General features: G+C 40.4%; 2 protein-coding genes across 2 annotated transcripts in view; both read right to left on the bottom strand.

Annotated features, from left to right (window-relative positions):
- The window catches only part of LOC129762524 (glycerol-3-phosphate acyltransferase 1, mitochondrial), a 53,010-nt gene extending 38,623 nt beyond the window's left edge, over positions 1 to 14,387 (bottom strand). The window contains exon 1 of the mRNA XM_055760899.1: positions 14,129 to 14,387. The gene's annotated coding sequence lies outside the window, so the exon portion shown is untranslated. The remainder of the gene's footprint in view (positions 1 to 14,128) is intronic.
- Positions 940 to 6,984, bottom strand: LOC129762031 (uncharacterized). The gene is made up of 6 exons (XM_055760003.1): positions 6,886 to 6,984; positions 6,154 to 6,837; positions 4,111 to 5,614; positions 3,389 to 4,028; positions 2,458 to 2,719; positions 940 to 2,379 (listed from the first exon to the last, which is right to left on the bottom strand). Exons 1-6 carry the CDS (start codon positions 6,982 to 6,984, stop codon positions 940 to 942), a joined length of 4,629 nt encoding a protein of 1,542 aa, XP_055615978.1.
- Positions 14,388 to 21,171: the final 6,784 nt, after the last annotated feature.

Here is a 21,171-nt window from a genome sequence, read left to right as displayed (position 1 = left end):
TCGCGTTTTATCTCTTTTCCCATTCGCTGCTCTCCGCAAATGGTGACTGAATGATGACGTAATTTTTCTTGTATCATTTATTGCTTTGCACTTTTGTGTGCAGTGGGTTTCGCTATAGTAAAATGGGACGATATATGCGGTTCAAATGGTATGCGATGTTTGATACAGATCGGATATGCAATCAACAGTCTTCGTTCCTCTCTTAGTTTAATCACTAAATGTTACACAAGTGATTACTGACATTCATACAAGTATCTGTGTTATACCCAAATTTTCTGACCTCTTTTAGCCAAACTCCTTATTTCTAGGATTTGCTCAAAGCTGTAAATTTTATTTAATTAGTTTCAAATTATAATTTTCTTCTGTTTTTTACTTACAAATTTTAGTCCTTTACTTTTATAACAATTCAATTTTTTTTATCTTTTCAAGCACAACGATTTTCTTAGAATCCTTTCTTTCCTACTAACCAATTCATCTTTTTTTATTCTTCTTCGTATATCGAGGAAGTCGCCGTACAGGTGAAATTACAACCACAAATTCCTCCACCAGTGGCGAAAACACGCCCTAGAACGCCGCCACAAATGCCGCAGCCAGAATTCAGTGTTGCTGCTGATGATGCGAACATTCCCCAACCCGTATAGCTGGGAATCTGTCCTAAGCTGTACTAGAACCTTCGACATCCAGCAAAGCCAACTTAACAACCGGCCTCTGGTACACTCCTGTCGATGTCTGCAGTTCTACCTTTCGAACTCTTCCATCTTTACCTGGGAATACCTTCAAGACCCGTCCTCTCACCCATTTATTTCTTACTTGATCATCCACTACTACTACCAAGTCTCCCACCTTAATTGGCCTAGTATCAGAAAACCACTTAGTTCTTCGTGAGATTGTGTGCAAATACTCTTTAACCCAACGATTCCAAAAACGATCCAAAACATTCTAAATAAGGTTCCAGCTACTCCTCAGTACAATACCATCTTGTACTGGTGTCTTCATCGGCTGACAAGTTCCCTTCAAATTAAGCAGAAGGAAATGATTCGGGGTTAGCGATTCTTCCTCTGAATTTTTCAATGGTATGTAGGTCAATGGCCTGGAATTGATCATCGATTCCGCTTCAGTCAACAGCGTATGAAATGACTCTTCGTCCAACTTTCTGGCTTCTGGAACACAATTTATAGCTGCTTTAACTGCACGAACCATTCGCTCCCAGCAACCTCCCATGTGTGGCGATGCTGGAGGGTTGAAATGCCACTGCGTATAAGTATCTGTGAACGTGCTCGCCAATCCATTATTCAATGCCTCCACTTCGGCCCTCAATTCTCTGCTCGCTCCGATGAAATTTGTCCCCTGATCACTAAAAATCTCTTGTGGTGCACCCCGACGCGCGATGAATCTCCGTATCGCCTTCTTACATGAATCTGTCGTTAAACCCGTTACAGGCTCCAAATGTACTGCTCTTATGGTGAGGCAGGTGAATAGTGCCACCCACCTTTTCACGCAACTTCTTCCTATTTCAATAAGATAGGGACCAAAATAGTCGATTCCGGTGCATGTGAACGGTCGAATGAATGGCATGAGCCTGGCGGGAGGAAGAGCAGCCATTCGTGGTGCATTTGGCACCGCCTTGAAGACTCGGCACCATTGACAGCGTTTAGCTGCCTTCCACACTTCAATTCTCAATCGTGCAATGGAAAATCTCTGGCGTATTTCGTTGACGATTATTTCTCCGTTCTCGTGTCTATACTTACGATGATACCAATCTAATAAAAGATTTGTTGCGTGATGTCCCCTCGGGAGGATTATCGGGAACCTGGCATCGTACTGAATGAAGTTGGCAGATTCCAAACGACTCTCGCTGCGCATCACCCCAAACTCGTCAAGACAGGGTGATAGGTTAATTATTCGACTGCATTTAGGCAGCTGCAGATGCTGCTCTCTACTCACTAGTTCCAGGTTACGTTTGAGGATCACCATTTCATCGTGAAATTCTTCGCTTTGTACCTGCTTCCACACAATTCTCTCTGCTGCTTGTAGTTCGCCTCTTGTTGATATATTCTCGCTATCGACCCTTTTAGATCTCCAGAGGAAACGATACACGTATCTCAATGCTCCTAAAAGCCTTTCCCATCTGGAGAAACGACTAAAGTCAACTAATGGTTCAGTAATTAGATGTTTGTGAACATGAACAACTCGTAAATCTTCTGTTGTTTCTGACAGGTGTTGATTTTGTTGCGGCCAGAATGCTTCTTCCTTGTAAAGGAACTCCGGTCCTTTAAACCAGCGACCATGCTGTGAAAGATCTGGAATCTTGGTCCACTTAGTGCCTTCATCGGTCACATTTAATCGGGTAGGAACCCAGCGCCATTCTTTTTCATCTGACTATGTTAAGATTTCGTTAATTCTGAACGCTACAAACGGACGATATCGTCTTTGATCGGATCCAATCCACGAAAGTACCGTACTGGAGTCACTCCAAAATATACGACGTTGTACCGGTATGCTGTGATGTTCCACTACCGTTTTGGCCAGTCTGACACCCAGTACGGCTGTCTGAAGTTCAAGTCGGGGTATCGATAGAGCTTGGAGTGGGGCAACCTCAGATTTCGCTGCGACTAGAGCAACACGGACAATCCCACGGTCAATTATACGAAAATAGCTGAGTGCTGTATAAGCTAACTCGCTAGCATCTACGAAGACGTGCATCTCAAGGCTATCGTAACTGCATGGATCATAACCTGGGAAGTAGCACCGTGACACGTTGATTTCTTGAAGACCTTTGAGCGATTATATCCATCGCTTCCATTTGCCCCATATATTTTCCGGAATACAATCGTCCCAGCCTATTTTTTGTCGCCACAACTCCTGAACTAGTATCTTTCCGTGAATAGTTACAGACGCGATCAATCCAAGTGGATCAAAAATGCTCATCACTGCTCTCAACACTTGCCGTTTAGTAGGAACATCATCACTCTCTACGATGTCTTGTACGTCTGAACGGAAAACTATGGTGAAGCGAAACATATCGTCACGGGGAATCCACACAATCCCGAGAACACGTTCCATTCCTTCTTCTTTGCCAACCACAAAGTTCTTCGATGAAGTCGGGATGGAATCCCCGACCCGTCTCAAGACGTCTTTCGAATTCGACAACCAATTTCTTATTTCGAAACCAGCTCTTTGGTGAACCTTTTTCACTTGTAGCAGTAGCCGAATCACTTCTTCTGGAGTGTCTTGACTATCTAGGTAGTCATCCACGTAATGGTTTTTGATTATAGAATCTGCTGCGTTCGGGTACTCCTCTCTATGTTCTTCAGCATTTCGGTTTTTGATGTATTGTGCAGAACACGGTTAACAAGTAGACCCAAATGTTGCGACATCCATCACATACGTTTCGATAGGTTTTGTCGGCTCATCTCTCCACAAGAACAACTGGGATTGCCGATCTTGTTGACGAATGTACAGCTGGTGGAACATTTCCTTTATGTCGCCTGTTATCGCCACTTGCCTTTGACGAAATAGAAACAAAACTGCCGTGAGTGAAGCTGTTAGATCCGGACCTTTCATCAACTTCGAATTTAGAGACACTCCGTTGACTTTTGCCGCTGCATCCCAGACCACTTGCACTTTCTCTGGCTTCCTTGGATTCAGAGCCACACCAAGCGGAAGAAACCACGTGCGCCGAGGATCAAACCGCTTCAATTCGTCTATCGTTGCTCTATGCGCGTATCCCTTGATTTCATACTGATAAATTTGCTCACGAACCTTTTCGTACAAATTAATATTTTTACTCAACTTATGTTCGAGGCAAACTAATCTTTTAACTGCTGCTGGTCGACTATCCGGAAACTCCACGTAGTCATGCTGCCATAACAATCCGGTTTCAAACTTCCCAGATCTAGTACGCACTGTCGTGTCATCCAAAATGATTCGAGCACGTCTATCTTCACTCCCCTCAGCTACTGGAACTACGGCCACACCAAAGCTCTCAACAGAAAAATATTGCTTCACGAGCTCATTCAGCTCTTCATCTGGTGATTTTGTAGAGATATGCAACGTTCGATGCATGTACTGCGCAGAACGTAAGCTATTCGAAACCATATACAGTCCAACCAAGTCTAGTCTTGCTTGCGACTGGTTCTCCTTGGCGACCCTCGCGTGTTTTTAACGATGTAAGTAATTTAACATTGCTCAGTCCGATCAGGACCCTTGGAGTCGCTTGCCGATAACTTCCTACAGGTATGCCTTGAAGATGTGGATGTTTCTTTGCCATATCCTCATGACAAAATGATTGAACAGGCAAATCCAGATTGTCAACGGTGTAAACGTTATTCAATGTGTATTGCTTTTGCACATCGCGTCCAGAAATCTTTAACGTCATCACCTGCGCATCATTAATCCTTTTTGTAACACCACCAGTCCATTGCAAACACAGCTGATTTGGTTTTCCTCGTTCGGCTAGTTGATCAGCTAGCTCTTGCTCCATCATCGTAATCGATGATCCATCGTCAAGGAACGCGAACGTCTCCACTGAACGACTCTTCCCATACAACGTGATTGGAATCACACGAAACAGTGTTGATTCGTGCGACAGATGATGCAATGACACTGTATTACTGCTAACTGTCGACCTCTCTGAAGGGTTCTGCTTCGGCGAGTGAAGCAGACGATGGTGATTCTCCGAACATCGCTCCACTCCGCATACATCCGCTTTACATGGCCAACGCCCATGAGAGCCGAGGCAGCGACGACAGAGCTGATGCTGCCGTACCGCCTTCCAACGATCTTCTACACACATGTTCTTGAATCTAAAACACTCCCGTATATTATGACCAGCTTTTTCACACACTATGCACTGTTTGCCTGCCCCCTTCTTCATGAAACTTGTTTGATGCATCTGCTCATCGTTTTTCTCCGGGGTTGAATGCGTTTGTACGTATACCTTATCCTTCGGTTTGCCTTCCTCCTTCCAACGGTACTTTTTATCACACGCCGTCGTCAATGTGACACTGCTTGCTGCTGCTACAATGGTAGCCATGAAATTCCCAAACACTCCAAGATCCACGTTTGTATGTTGGGTAGTATGCAGTGCCCAGTTTAGCTTTATGTTAGACGGCAGCTTGTCCACCAATTCTTGCATCACGGTAGGATTAGATAAATGCGTTTCTAGTCCCACTGCCCGCAGAAGCTCACAGAAGTTTTGAACAGCCAGCCCGAAACTCACTAAAGAATCTAGCCTATCCGCTTTAGGAGGAGGTGCAGCACGTACCCTACTGAGGAGAGAACTAACTATTTGCTCCGGCCCCCCGAACAATGTCTGTAGCGTACAGAGAATTCTGGGAACAGAAGAAGGGTGCAGTAAGAAGCTGCAAACTGCATCCTTTGCACTTCCCTTCAAGCAACGTTGCAACCTCATAAGGTTTTCGGCATCTGAATAACCACACATTGAAGTTGAATTATTGTAGCTGCTGATAAATAGAGGCCACTCAGATGGATCACCAGCAAACACAGGAAGTTCTTTCGGTATGACGTAACGTGCTGACAACTGTTGTTGACTAACGTTGTAGATCGGTTGTTGCATTGCCGACGGGTACTCAATTGGAGACATGATCGGTTGCTGAATATTTACTGACGGAAATGTCGATGGAAAATTATATTCATTTCTATTACCCATCACTGGTACTGCTTGCCCAAGTAATGTTGGATGGACCGCCGAGCTCACAGCTTGTTGAGCCCCGTTTATTATATAGGGTGAATTATATTTAAAACCCTCTGACGCATTGAAAAATGCGTTTACTGCGGGGTTGGGACTTTTGCATTGACCTTTTCATTGAAAAATGTGCTATTCTGTTGCAAAGCATTTTGTTTGTTATTCACTGTTGGTGGGATAGATCTCGATACATTTGAATTGATGAGATGTCCACCAGATGGAATCAATGTTGAGCGGTTTAAGAGAAAATTTGCATAATTTTCATTATTTAATAATGTGGAATTATGTTCTGTACATTTTGGGCCAGGCAAATTCATTGCCATAGATATTGGTGGATGTTGATCATTAGTAATATTATGGTTCTTGTCTTTATTTATCGATGATGGTAGCATATTTATTGTGTGGGGAATCAAATGAGGACGGGTAGGTATGTTGCTGCTACTCACCCCTGTATGATGCATTCCAATGGACGTCATTGCACTACTTACGATAACGCCATTCCCCTGTAAGGTAGGAGCCATACATTGCAGTGGCAACGATTTCGCACGTGGTTGTTTCGGAACCGCCCCTAGTGATTTAGCTCCAATTTCATTGGTCGCTGGCGCTGCATTCTCCATCGAAGTGGTAGTGACCGCGTTGATAATTTGATGATATCCTCCGTTGGTCGATGACGTCACTGCTTTACCTACTGATGTTGATCCCGGAACTGTAGGTGTCGAATTCACCATCGTTGCGCCGGACGAAGTAACCACTGGCCTTGAATCCTGGGGTACAGCTACTGTTGGTACCACTTTTGGTACGGTTGTAATTCCAGGATCGGATAAACAATGATCATGAATCCACTTTTGGACTCTATTCGATCTGCTACAACAGCTACGACGACTATTGACACTTATGTCTTCGCGTTCCTCCTGCAGTGAAGCCTTCAACTTGTTGAATTTTTTCTCCAAGTAAGCCTTATCCAATCGTTTCTTCTCTTCCAGCTTCTGGAGGTCGATAGAAAGATTCGCTCTCGCCAAACTAATTGATGAACCGGATACTGATTTGTTGTTGTTGTTGTTGTGTAGAGTAGATTCTACCAGATTGCACGCGTTGCAGCTGAAACTGCGATCGACTACAGTGTCATCGATCTCATCACAAGTGAAATGGTACCATTGGGTACATTTATCTCATTGTACCATATGTTTGTCTGCATCGTCCGGTCGATCGCATGCAGCACAATTATGTTGCTGATTGAGGTTAGCCTTCGATCTGGATCTCGTTTGTCGCACATTCATTTTTTTCGCAGATGTTTTATACTTGCTAAATACGAGCAGTTTTCTGAGCGACTTTCGCTATTCGATGATGATAAATCCGTGCTAACTCCGAGATCCAATCCGGTAAAATTTCTTTGAGTTAATGTTATACCCAAATTTTCAGACCTCTTTTAGCCAAACTACTTATTTCTAGGATTTGCTCAAAGCTGTAAATTTTATTTAATTTGTTTCAAATTATAATTTTCTTCTGTTTTTTACTTACAAATTTTAGTCCTTTACTTTTATAACAATTCAATTTTTTTATCTTTTCAAGCACAACGATTTCCTTAGAATCCTTTCTTTCCTACTAACCAATTCATCTTTTTTTATTCTTCTTCGTACATCGAGGAAATCGCCGTGCAGGCGAAATTACAACCACAAATTTCTCCACCAGTGGCGAAAACACGCCCTAGAACGTCGACACAAATGCCGCAGCCAGAATTCAGTGTTGCTGCTGATGATGCGAACAATCTGAATGATCCTCTCATATTTGGTTATATGTTCGTGAGAGTTTACTTGCATGACACATTGTGTATCATTCGATTTTGATCGAAATCCAAACACTGGTGGTCACCGTGGAAGTTAGTGTTCTACAGGAAAAGGGATGATCTAATCAAAATTCACTGATCAAAGCAACCACATTGGGAATGTGTTTAACACACGATGTGTGACATTACTTCACGTATTGGGAACTGCCGTAGGTCAGTTTTTTCTAAGACTGACCTTAGGTTGAATCACATATATCATTGTTTAAAAATCGCCAATTTTTCAACATCCTCCTCAATTGTTGAAATCCAATCGCTTCTCTTAATCTGGTCATCATTGGCGTTGTCAGTGGCCTGAACATATCCGCTAGCATTCAATGGGTTGAACAGTAACGTACATCGCTGGGTCCTTCTTCGTGTAGCTTGCGAATCAACTGGTACGTAATATCCGATTCCTGGGAAAAATCCTCAAGAAAGCAATTGCAACAGAAACAACCGGTCAGAAAAAAGTGTAATGTCACAAGTAGGCTAGAAATATTCTAACGCGGAAAAATATCGTGGGATAAGACGGTCTATGATCCGTGTGTGATCCCATGGCCGCATCGATACCTTATTCTCGTGTAGGGGAAGTGGGGGCATAGTGGTCACCCTAAGGAATATGCCCACTTTCAGCGCCCACATACCTTTTTAATTCCCGTTTCTCGAATAATATTTCATTGTTCTTCAAGATAGCAAACAGCTTTAACTATAAAAATTCAAAATAGTACACTTTTCATCATTAGAAAAAAAGGTGAAAAATCGATCTTTTTTTTTTGCTTGGAGGTAAAGTGGTCACCTAGTGGGGGCAAAGTGGTCACTCGCCCATATCAAGCTAAATGGAATAGATTTATGCGTTTTTTCGTCCAAAGTTGTTTAAATCATTTTCGTTATAGTAGGTACATGCATAGAATAAGCTTGGCCTATTCACCTAGAGTCTCAATTAAAAATTTTCTCTTACTGTATATCATCTTGTGCTAAACGTATGTTCTTAAGATGGTATTTACTCGGGCAGTGTCCTGTTACAAGACCAGTGAATGTGCTTAAGTCTTTCTTATTAAGGCTTAGCAGCTGTTGAGTAATTTTAATACTCGGAGTAATAAATTTGTTCGCCTGTTTAAGTTTTTCAGCCATCCAATTGGCCGTCACTTCCCGATCTTCCCATTTTTTCAGCTCGCTTTTCAACACACAGTCGGAGAGTCCACAGAATGGTTCTGGACCAGTGAATGGTGAGTTTGAGCCGTTCCTGACAAGTTCATCTGCTCGCTCGTTGCCCTCTATACCGCAATGGCCGGGAATCCAGTACAATTGTATCGAACTTATCTGACTTAAATGCCGTAAAAGTGAAATGCATTCCCAGACAATTTTTGAAAAGCACTTGAAGGCATTTAGAGCTTTAAGTGTCGCTTGACTGTCAGAGAATATGCAGATGTTAGCATGTCTATACTTTTTTTTTTTTGAGGCAGACATTTAGACATTCTATTATTGCAGCTATTTCTGCCTTAAAACTGTTGGCCAGTTTCCCATAGCCACAGTGATTTTTGTTCTGGGACCATACACTCCAGCACCTGTTCTGATTCCCATTTTCGACCCATCAGTGTAGAACATGATTGAACCATTACGAACGTTGGGGCCACCTTCATCCCATACTGAGCGAGAATGTTCGATCACTCTGTATGGAATGTCATAATTGGTACTAGGTTCCATCCAATCATTGTTCATCTCTGAGGCTGGTCCAATGGGTAAAAGATTCTGGATACTCAAGTGACCAGTTTTGTCCCCGTCTAGTAGTTTTTTTCCATCTTTTAAGTTTTAGAGCGCTTTTTTTAGCCTCTAGCTGAACATATTGGTTCAAAGGTACCAGGTGAAGGATAGCCTCCAATGCCTTTGAGGGTGATGTAGGGTCCTACTACTAAGCTATTAAAATATGGCACCTACCTGAACGGGAGAGATCTTGGCTGGCCAAGAAGTTTCAAGACTATGTGCCTTTTTGAAAATTAAAGAGAAGGTGTATTACGGAGTAAAAATAAATAAGCTGATTTTTAAATTGAGTGTCCGAACGAGTTGATACAGGTGTACTTCGCATTGTTTTAAACAAAAAATTGCTGGATAAGTTTCCTGTCTAATGGTGTATAACACAACATATGTTGCAACGATTTTGAGTAATATGCGTTAGAACTCGTTATTAATCGTTACATTTTTCGTAGACTGACCCCCCTATATAGAAATCAAAGACATAGTCCTACTGCAAAAGGTTTTCTCATAATTCTCCGATTTATATGACTTGTCACCTTTAGTCGGGTCGGGTGCTGGGTCAGCTTTAGCCTTCTCGACTGTTATGCGGTAGACCCAGGAGCTTTCTTGGACTTCATATGTCGGATTGCTGATTCAATTCCATCTGATAATGCCCTTTTTGATGACACAAGGTTGCACTTTTGGTTGCTATCCGCGTCGAATGGCAAATGCACCCGATGAAAAATAACAATTTAACGTCGTACAACATTAAGAACAAACCACTCATTGATAAGATAGCATTGATGTGTACCGATAAAAAATTCAGCCACCTGATGTATTGTTTTGGTTTAGGTGTATTACTGATTTCTATGTGCGCATTCAGCAGGTCAAAGTTTATAGAGAACTGTTCGTCTTTAGTAACGTTGAGGGTTTAGCAAATTTTTTTATCATTCAACTTTTATGGGACAGTTGAGCTATACATATTATTAACCGGATTAACCGATTACATTAACCGTACATGCAAAAGTATACTTTGCGCTGCACGTGCAAAATACAAAGCGCCGAAAAAAAATCATACAAATACAGAATGATTGGATATAAACACTATTTTTCCTATTTTATATAAACTATTAAAACTTTGAATAAAGTCTCGTCATTATAAGCAGAGCTGCAATCCATCACCGTCAATGTCACAAAAAAGCTGACCATAGTCACTCAATTCCTCTCACGGCACGTGAGATCCAAATATTCAGTAGTGATACTCACTCTTTTGTTTCTGACACCTAACCAAATGACGGTTGGTTCCAATGCCTCTCACAGCCGATCGCTCTGTTTACAACTTTACGTCACGAGAGCGGTGGTTGTGGCGTATGATGGTAGTAGAAATGTGAGTGATCAGACAGTTCCAATCATTATTGACAATCGCGACGGTTGTTTAGATCAAGAAGATGGAGTTAACAGGTGGCTCGTAATTTACACTATTTAGAAAAGACGTATGAGGAATGGCAAGACGAAAGGTTTGGATTTGTTTATGTTATTACTTACGTTGGTATGGTTACATTTGATTTCGTCGAAGGTATTTGAAGCAGTATAATAAATAAACAGTTGTCGTTGAAAATAGTAACCTAGTGACCTTTATGCATATGCTTCCGCCAGCTGGCTCGGCTAATGTGATATGATTTATTCAGGGAATGCTTTGATCGTGGTACCGACATGGTGCATAATTTGTAGCTTTGTTTTTTGTGCTGGTTCATAACGGCAATCAACTGTGCCGACGAAACTGTAGCCAATGTTTAGTGTTGTTTGGATACCATCTATGTAAATAAATTCAAACTTACGGGATACGTCCGAACGCAATTCTGACATTACGTTTTACCTTCCACTTCACTTTCCTTGGTTTAGATTTGTTTTTTGAAGTAGAAGTTGTTGTTATTGTTAGAGATGTCTAAATTTTTCGTTTATTCGATTAATCGTGGGGCCATTTGTAAATATTCGATTCATTCGAACAATTGTCTTTCAGTATTCGAGTATTTATTTCTTGCAGTTAAAATAAACAAACATTTATAATAAAAAGATTATGGTGTCATAATTTTAAAAGTTAAATTAAATATAAATTTCAAATAAACATGGTGCAGTCAAAACCATTATTTGAATGAAATGGTATTTAAATAAATTGATAAATTTAGATCAATTATTTGCGGATCATGAAAATGATCCGATTGAAAACCGACAAGGCGTTTTTTTTAATTTAGAGTTAAGCCTTACCAGAACTATTGAAGTTTAGTTAATAAACGTGAGATGAACACAAAAATTTCATTTTTTATAAAACGAAAGAAAATTGCGATCTCAAAGAATCACTCAAAAATCATCCACTTCCATTTAGGCTTTATTGAGAAACTTCTTATACAGTGTTACAAACTGCGCCACGAACACGTCCAGATGGAATATATGTTTGCTTCCTTGCTGCATCCAGTGTTCATAATGCCCGGCAAAATTCAATGTTTGCGTCTTCAGACTCATATCGCAATTTTTAACCAGATTCGGTACCAATCCACAGATTATAACATTCGATAGAACGCCTTGAAATAGCAGCTCACCCCCTCCATCTTCTGTGGACTTTGTTCGAGGACAATCTGATTGGCGGTTTCTCGATGGAATATTTGCCAGTCAATTTCCGGTACTTCTTAGTTGACCGTGAACGGTTACTGTTGTACCTTGCAAGCTTCCAGCATGAGGATAGCGTAATTCTTTTCTCCGAAGGAATGTGCTGAAATGCAAATAGTGTTGTTACATTCAACAAACAAACAAATCACAATATTACATTCAAAATTTTAAGAATATCCTCCTAAGATAGCCCCCTCCGGCCCCCTTATTCCCAAGCAACGACTTATCACCGAGGGAATAACCCGCGAAGTAGAATTGGCGCACAAAATCAATCTGCACCTAGACACATACTTTTCAATGGTTCTTCTCAGCGCATCCTGGGTATCTTTGGTCAGCTAATCCACCACGGACAAGACGAGTGTCATATTCACTCTACCCGCTGGGATAAATTTGATTGATCAAATCCGACAGGACCACCCTGTCATATATCCCGGTAACCGATGAATTTAACTCGATGTGGTAATTACTGCTGATGATACTGATTTCCACCTTCCGGTTCGAGGGCGTTGTGAAGTTTATTATTTCATTGCGTAGCCGTTCCACGCCCGGTTGGTAAAGTTTCCACAGCAGATACATGATGTGAGTTTTCTTACTGGCCCGGAAGGATCGTATAACATGAGATGCGGGAGGTCTCCCTGGGAGCGAAGATTAATCAGATGCGCAACTTGCGTTTTGTGGTAGTCCAGTTTGGACAGCGGCGCGATCGGTAGCGGTCAACTCAGAGAGCCATTGTACACAAAAATATTTGATGTATGATACAAAAATACTTGGTGATTTGTTGTTTTCGTGTTGGCCTTTGTCAGAGTAAATGCATCACCTCCAGAGATGACAGATGATTTTTTTGAAAATCTTCGACAAAAATCTGAAATGTTGATGAAATCTGAGATACTTTTGTAACCGTGAGGGAATCAAGTCATAAAGAGAAGAAATACCATATCCCTACAGCCTGCAACTGAAAATATAAGTATGCAACAGGATGGACAGGACATTAAATATCAGTAAAATTGCGAACATGTCTGCAGATTTAGTATCCTTGCAATGATGAGAAACAAATTTGTTAAAAAAATCGAAGTCGAACGGGTTACAAAATGTATCATTTTTCTAGTTTCAAACCCGATCGGGAGCCGGAATAGAGGGGATACGCAAGGCGTGTTATTCCACAAACTAAGTATTAGTACAAATGACACGTGTATTACTACGTAGAGTCGGCGAAGTGCCGCTAAAAACGTTAAGGCCGTCTGAAAAGTTGAAAAGAAAATACATGCCTAAAAACACAATATTCTTCAAATTGTATTTAAAATGAAACTGTATATTCACATCTGGCATCCCTAGTCACGAAGAACGAACACAAAGAGGCGAATATTGTGAATATCGCCAAACACCAAACCATCAGCTAGACTTTTGAGTGTCGCACTATTCTGACATTTCAGCGACAGGACACTCACCAAGGAGCTCGGATTTCTACCGTCAAGTAGAAGTTCACCATGCGTTAGTGTTGTGATAATACTCTTCTCACACTATTGGACTGACTTTGGGATGGTCACCAAAGATAATCGCAGTACAAAATTTGTTGATTATCTTTGTGTGAGTACCATCACTTGATTCTCACGACAAATCGCAGCTCTGATTATAAGACTCAATTTTCGTTCACGATTTGATGACTCTCAAAAGAAGATACATGATACGGAAAAGTTGATTTTCGTCCATTTTTATTTCAACTTGAAATCCATTACCGTTCTGCTTCACACCAACTGAACATGAAGCTCAGTGCCACTCTCACACAGCTGCAGCTGGGGAATACATCTTCGCGGGTGAAAGACAGTGCCTTTGCATTACGAAGGATTCACAAAAAAATCAAAGTGAATAGTTTGTTTACATGCATTTTCGGAACAGAATATTGAACACTTATAATTTTTTCATGGATAAATCACAAAAGAAACATAGATAAGCAAATGAGACGAAAGGGAGAAGCTCCCTTTTCGGTGTTTCCTTTGAATTTCGACGATTTCTTCCTAATGAAAACAAAACACCGGCTGGTTTTTTTTCACTTTTACTCTCTGCCCCGCTGGCATTTATACAAATGTAATGAGAGTCGCTGACTGTTTTCTAAGTTAATTCGCTTCATTTTGTGCGTAATAGTAAATACACATATGATAGTGTATTTACTATTATATAATATTAAATGATATAAATTGATCTGTACTCACTCTAGGTCACAATTGCGTAAATATTGTAATATTCGTTGATTTCAGCACTATGTGCAGCTATTCTTTGAGAACGGTATTCTTACGCCAATTTATAATACGAATATTCGCAAATGAATGATCATTACAACAGATTTGAACAAGAGTTATTCCATTGGTACTAAGAAACCAGCACTTCGGATGAAAATTAAGTGAAACCGCACGCCACACCACTAGAAATATGCAAAAAAAAAAAGAAAATCTTTACCAAACCGTCGCGCAAAAACACCCAAAATGGCTGCTGACGTTTGAGTCTGAGTGGTTGACCTAATCGGTTGACCTAATTGTATGTACTCGTCCATTGACAGAATCCATCTCTTCGGAGAATTGACTGTTCGTTTTGAGCGACCCTATAGTTTCATAAAGTGGCTTTGCACCTTGTATCAAGTTTAAGTGCGCTACACATACAGCGTCACCGTCACCGTCCCGTCAACTATTCTCTTGGACTCATTTTGCCGACGTCAAAGTTGCCGGTGATTGTGTATGTGAATGCTACCATACGATTCCCATGGGAGAATATTTGACATTTCATTCCTTCCACGTTGACTTCACGGTGTATGTGTAGCGCACTTTATTTGCTTTCAATTAAAATACATATATTTTTGATCAATTCATGTACAGTAATTTATCTCTAATTCGTCATATCAAAGTACCATCCAGTGTCGAATTACAGGCGATTGTAATCCGTAATTGGACATATCAACAAAAACAACACAATGTGAAAAAAAGTTGAAACAGTAAAATAATTGAAAATCTAACAAATAATCATTAGGAAAGTGTGTAAAATACATAATCTAGTAAAATGGTTGAACACTCCTAAACAATTATCGTGTTGTAGAAAATTTCACATAGAATGTTTAACAAAATGTTCAATCAGAAAATTAAATGTCTAATTGTTCGTGTTGTATTGTCTAATTGTTCGTGTTGTATTGTAATTAATGATTAGCTAAAAGTCAAATTAGGAGCAAATCACTGTACTTAGCAGTTGAAATGGTCAATTCTGTTCCGCTACACGATCGGCGATTTCACAATCCTATCGAGTTCGAATATTCTGCATGAGGCGAACGGATAGGCCTCAGGTTCAAACAGATCCAAACAGGCAGTGAATTTCAAATTTCGAATCTTCATCGCAGCAACAGAGGCACCGCTCAGTGTCGCATTAGAGGCGACTTAGACCTGTAATTGAACATTCGCGAAGACAGTGGCACAGTGTCGCATCTGGTGATGACTTTCAATGTAGGACTATAATTTGGGCCCCGAACTCAATGCTTACAAAAATGTCCAAATAAACGTGTCGCATTACAGGTCTGTCCAATTAAAAAAAAAGTAACTTATACTTATGACAGACATACAGCTGTACTTGCGTTGTACTTCGAAAATTGTATGTCTGTCACCATGTACAGCGCTAGAACCATGCAAGCAACTCAGTACAATCGCTGTACCTGTACCGACCTATTTTCCCGCTGTACATGGCTACAGTTGTACTGTGCGCAGCGCCATAGACGGTTAGTGGTGGGTAGCATGAACAAAGCGAATCAAAACATTTGGTATACATTATTTTCAATGACTTTCTCTTGAGTTGATAACTCAGATTGGAAACATATTTGTTGTGTTCGATAGTTTAGACGCTAAATAAAAACCTTTTTCATTGAAATATTGGTGAAAATACAATGCAATAAATTCAAACTTCTGATTGTCAGTCTGACATGCGGTACAATGTACAACCAAAGTATGTGTGTCATGCTATCGTGGTACCTGTACAACGCTGTACACGTACAGCGCTAGTACAGTTGTATGTCTGTCCATGGTATTACTGTAGCTAAATATATCACACAACATGTCAAATATACAGCAACATGTCAAAAGGGCCTAAATCGAAAATGTAAACAAACTTTTTATTCTATTTTTTGTTTGAGAACTCAACCATCTATCCATATAATTAACAAAGACTACTAAGAATCCATAGAAAAACATGTGAAAGTTATTTTTAAAAAACGGCCTAACTGGTAATGCCTAACTTTATAGATAAACACTTTTGATGCAAAAAGACCTAACTTCAATTGGCTCTAATAAAAAGTTACACCCTTTTATTGAATGCATCCGTTTTATATTTTTAAGTATGTCACCGTAACAAACCCACTGATTCGTACCATCGTAATAGTTGTATAGATAACGTGCGAATGCTTTTAATATTCAATCGCTGGTGATTTCGACATACAGGTCGTTATCATAACTTTTTAAGTGAATTCTCTAGCAAATCAACAAACACAGATCAGTGCAAAGATACCCCACTATTGATAGATGGAAAGACACCAAGACGTGATAATGAAAGTGATGTTGGAAAAGACCCTCGATCGGCTGCATCTTATCAACATGTTAACAGCCCTCATGAATCTCTTTCATCTTCGGACATGAACGTTAGGGTGCTCATACACTGTTTGACCGATGCCAAATATTTGACTATTTTTGACAGATGAAATTTGATCAACGTGTACTGGTCAAATATATTCGACACAAAATACGACGAGCAAATATTTAGTACTTGTTTGCTTAAACTTTTTCAGACCAATTTGTCAAACCGTGTACTGACGTATGTTAAATATTCCAGTCATTTTTTTTTTGTATTTTTGATGTTTGGCAGTGTTTGCCACTGTTGATAATTGAAAAATGGCAAACAAAGTGGCATGTGGCAAATAAAACTGCCAAAAGCGATGTCAGATATTTTTTATTGTAATTTTTATTCATTCATTTTCAAATTAATTAAAATCTGTGTAATATGTATTTGCTATTTATATTGTTCAAGCTCCAACGAAATTAATTAATGCATTTTAGGCCTGATATATATAAAAAAGAGCAACACAGATCAATCTGTGCACCTGGCATTCATGCCCAAAAGTAAACATCAGTTCTACATTTTGCATTATGGCAGGAAGGTAAGTATGATTTTCTTTATAAGATTATATTCTAATTTGCGATTTATTTCTAGGTTTCATCACTGATATAATTTTTATGACCTACAATTGCTAGACCCAAAAGTGCACGCGAGGAATATGAATCAACACGGTTCAAATCGTCCGACATTGTCCTCCGTATTGATGTTATCAACTCGGTGATGCAAAACTCACTGCCGATTTCGAATTTGAAATTGGTCCAACTGATTTGGTTGAAAAACCTGTTAATCAAGTTTGGAAATGTTTTTGGATAATATTAAGGTGCCATCCTCACAAGGAGGAAGAACGTTTTCAGGAACGTATATATTTGATCTTCTCGAGAAGATTATCGTAAGTTTGCTTCTGTAATTTGGGAGTTTCATATTATTCTGTTTTTAGATAAAAGAAACCAACTGTGAAGTTTTAACCGATCTACTGGATAATATAATTTAGCATTGCGGTGGTTTCCCGGAAGAGCTCGTTTACGCGTCATGAGGGTTTGCAAAACTTCGCGGAGTTTCTGGCAACTGCCGGTAAGGTTCCCAGTACCGACAATCGATCGTATATATCACAAGGTGCAGATTGATCTCGAGTTTGGTAATAGAAGTTGACGATATTTACGAACTAATCAAAGTGCTGAAGCTGTTCTGTTGGCGGTCGCACAGGATACCGCCGTCTCGCACAACGCCCGTGCCAAGTTCTGCATGGCTTCGAGTTTGCTCAATTTCCTTGATTCGGATCATATTGGAGAGCTGCTGCCATTGATGAAAAGCTTCGAGGGAATCTTCGGCAGCTATTTCAAAAGAAACATTCGAGCGATGCTGTTGCCCTTCACAGCAGCCCAGTCCGGAACGTACATCTGTCGAAAAACGGTTTTCTGTGGGATGTGTTGCAGCTGGTACCCGATTGGACGACGTCCAGGGCAACGCCAAGATGGCCGAGGCGGAAAGTAAGTTCATCAATGTGGCCGCCTTCAAGGTGGGCACAATCACCAGCAGAAGAATCATGACAAGCGTTCGGTTGTTATCAATTAAACGGGGGTTGGTAGGTGTATGTGTAGGTGTATATATGTAAATAGGTGTGCGATAGTTTTGTTTTTTATTAGAATAATCATTTCTATTTGAAAGAACACAATTTAATAAAACTAATATAAATAATTTCAAAAATCGTTTCTTTGATATACGATTAGTACAAAGTCTACAGAAATAGGCAATATATACATTAAATATATATTTCACGGACTCATTCATGCTGTGAATACAGCATATAGTACCTTACGGTACGGGACATATTCCAGGATTCTAAGAGCTACTGTAGCGACACGAAACTGTCTCCAGTTGCCGAAAACCTTAATGCACATCGCTTTCCGCATTCGTGTATTTTTTTTTCGATTAACGATGTAATCAAAGAAAATAATCGAAATCATTAAGCTCGAAAGATGTTCTTTCATATTATTGCATACTCATTTCGTTGCTCTCGGGTCAGTTTCACGTAAAATCGCGTTTCGCGCTGTTTGATCCACTCGTTCATCCACATGCTGCATTTATGGAACCGTTTCTGTTTTTTTCTGATCTTCAAATATTATAGATGCAACGGCCAGGACAAGTGCCATTCAGTGGCAGTAGCCATTTTCATCTATATGTTTTTTCTTTGCAAAATGACAGCGAACGCACATAAAGTAGTGTCCAACTCGACAAACAGTGTACTATGTGATAACCGTGTTTGCCATTCATTCCAAATAGTTGTATTTCGCCAAATAGTTTTATGCCAAATTTTTAACAAAAACAAATAGGTGTAATTATGGTTGTAAAATGTTTTTGTCAAACATGAAATTTGTACTAAATTTTAACCAAAATATTTTCAAAAAGTGTCAAATATTTGACTTTCGGCCAAACAGTGTACGGCCACCTTTAGCAGCACACATCTGACGAGCCTCCTGTTTTGAATTCAGTTTAGCTTTTGCTCCGTATTGGATACTAGCTTGCTAAGGAGTAGAGAGTGCGGATATAAGTTTTGTATAACGTAGCTGGAATTTAGTGGAGTTTGAAAGAATTCAGTTTCATCTCAACTTGGTTCAACATTCTATCGTAAATTGAAGAGATTGTGAGAGGATATCACTAGTGAGATGTTTCCAAATTGGAACAAACCAAATCGTTTCATGTCGCCCTTGCGATCGCGATCGATCGCGTACCTATTGTTACACATCTAAACGTTCAATTTACCGAATCCGAACAGAGCACTTCAAATTTGCGCATCTCCTGCTCGATGTTACGATTTTGCTTTTCGGCATTGTGCTTCGCCTCCTCCGAGCTGATTAGATCACGTTTAAGTTCCTAAGCAGGATCGTTGTAGTTCATGTTTTTGACTTCCATCTGTCTCGTGCGTCCCTTCCCTTGAATCTCCATTTCCATCTGCTGGCGCTTGAGCTTGCACTGCTCGTCATACTCATCACGAGCAGTTTTTCTCCGCCAGCTTCCGATATTTGTGCTCATTCTGCAGTTGAGATTTCAGCCACTGTCGGTGGTGTCATTCTTCGCCAAGTCTTCACTCTACCGCCTGGATATTCTGGCATTCCTGCAGACGCTATCTGGCCAAATCTTGGTATCGATTCTGCAGTTCATCGCACTCTCTCTGTTTTGCCTGCAAACACGTCTTCATGCTATTCTTCCTAGATTCGTACCGTTGACGCGTCTCGTTTTCACTCGGCAATTTTGGAGCGAAGCTTCTTCCCATCTGTCTCAAGTTGGCTGCAGGATTGCTTGAACACAATCAAAGTGAAGAATCGGCAAACAACAAGAAAAAGGTTTAATTAAAATGTCAAATCGCAAAAGGGCATAACTGAAAGGATCTATATCAAAACAACACAAGCATTGGATTTAACAAAAACGACCTAACTGAAATCTACAAGTATAAAGGGACTACATATTTATGTCTTCGTTCATTCAAAAAAAAAGTGATGTTAGTGTTAATTTTCCAATTATTGATACGGCACTATCAATAATTGAAGCATATATTTATGCGTTTCTGGTGATGTGTCATTTTGATAATAATTACGTTACTGTTTAAAATAGTATTTGAAAGAGAATTAAAATTTCAAAGTAATTTTTCTCGAAACTGCCACATTTGAGTTAGGCCCTATTGATATGATGCTCTAGAAATGAAAAAGTGATCACCTTGGAGTGGTCGCTGCGGTACATTATGGTATATATCGTTTAACTGTCATTTCCAACAAATCGCAATTTCGCCCAAGACGGGTCTATGGTACTAGGTGAGACCGTTTCGTCACTAAAGGTGGGACCAGAATGCCGCGCCATGCGTCGCGTTGCGACAATTGTGCTTTGACACTTCATTTTAAATATGTGCGTTTCCAAGGAGCTGGAATTGACAGGTGGTTCGTTTTCGACAGTATGATGATAAGGCATGGAAGATGCGAGAGGGGATAAAAAAATTACAGCGACTTTTTTGTTTATAAACAAAGCAGGTCTAATTTTTATGCTACATAGCGGTCCACACCAACATATACATACGCTGGGCCGGTTTCAATCGAACTAGCTGTTGTGTCTCACAACCCGTACGATCAGGTGAGTCTCCAGCTAAAGCAGCTGTCGCCGGGAAACGATATGCATGCATATCCACAGCGTATCGCTATCACTCAATCCTAATGGGTCGCCAACGACTAATTCCACCAAAGCGAATGGAACTTAGAGCAGTACGGCACAAGCCCGCCGGTAGTGACCCTTTCATATACCCACTAGCAAAGCTCCCACAATTGCTCCAATCCCAGCAGCAACAGCAACAACCCTCACATTCCGTAAAACAGCAATGCAGACAACAACTTGCAGCAGTCACCGAAACACAACAATGATGCCAACAGCGTAAACAAAACCAACGTTTATGCGCAGCAAACACATAGCGGTATGCACTCATCATTGCATGCCATTTGTTATCCTCTTTCTCGGAAAACTCTAGCCGTTCGTTTGGTCGCTGTCAATTCGAACTCAAGTAATGGCTGAACAGCAGTTCTGACATAACGTTCCACCTTACTATACCGCCTTGTGTGTTTCCATATAGTCGAAC

Source organism: Toxorhynchites rutilus, chromosome 1 (assembly GCF_029784135.1).
Source record: "Toxorhynchites rutilus septentrionalis strain SRP chromosome 1, ASM2978413v1, whole genome shotgun sequence".
Classification (NCBI taxonomy): domain Eukaryota; kingdom Metazoa; phylum Arthropoda; class Insecta; order Diptera; family Culicidae; genus Toxorhynchites; species Toxorhynchites rutilus.
Note: the sequence above shows the minus strand (reverse complement) of the source record. Positions and strands in the feature narration are given on the sequence as shown.

Excerpts from the sequence above, each read along its gene's own strand:
- LOC129762031 (XM_055760003.1), bottom strand. The coding sequence starts at position 6,984 with ATGAATGTGCGACAAACGAGATCCAGATCGAAGGCTAACCTCAATCAG. Across the intron at positions 2,720-3,388 it reads CCGACAAAACCTATCGAAAC|TTACGATAGCCTTGAGATGC; the intron begins GTATGTGATGGA and ends TGATCCATGCAG. Across the intron at positions 2,380-2,457 it reads TTTGGAGTGACTCCAGTACG|TCAGATGAAAAAGAATGGCG; the intron begins GTACTTTCGTGG and ends ATCTTAACATAG.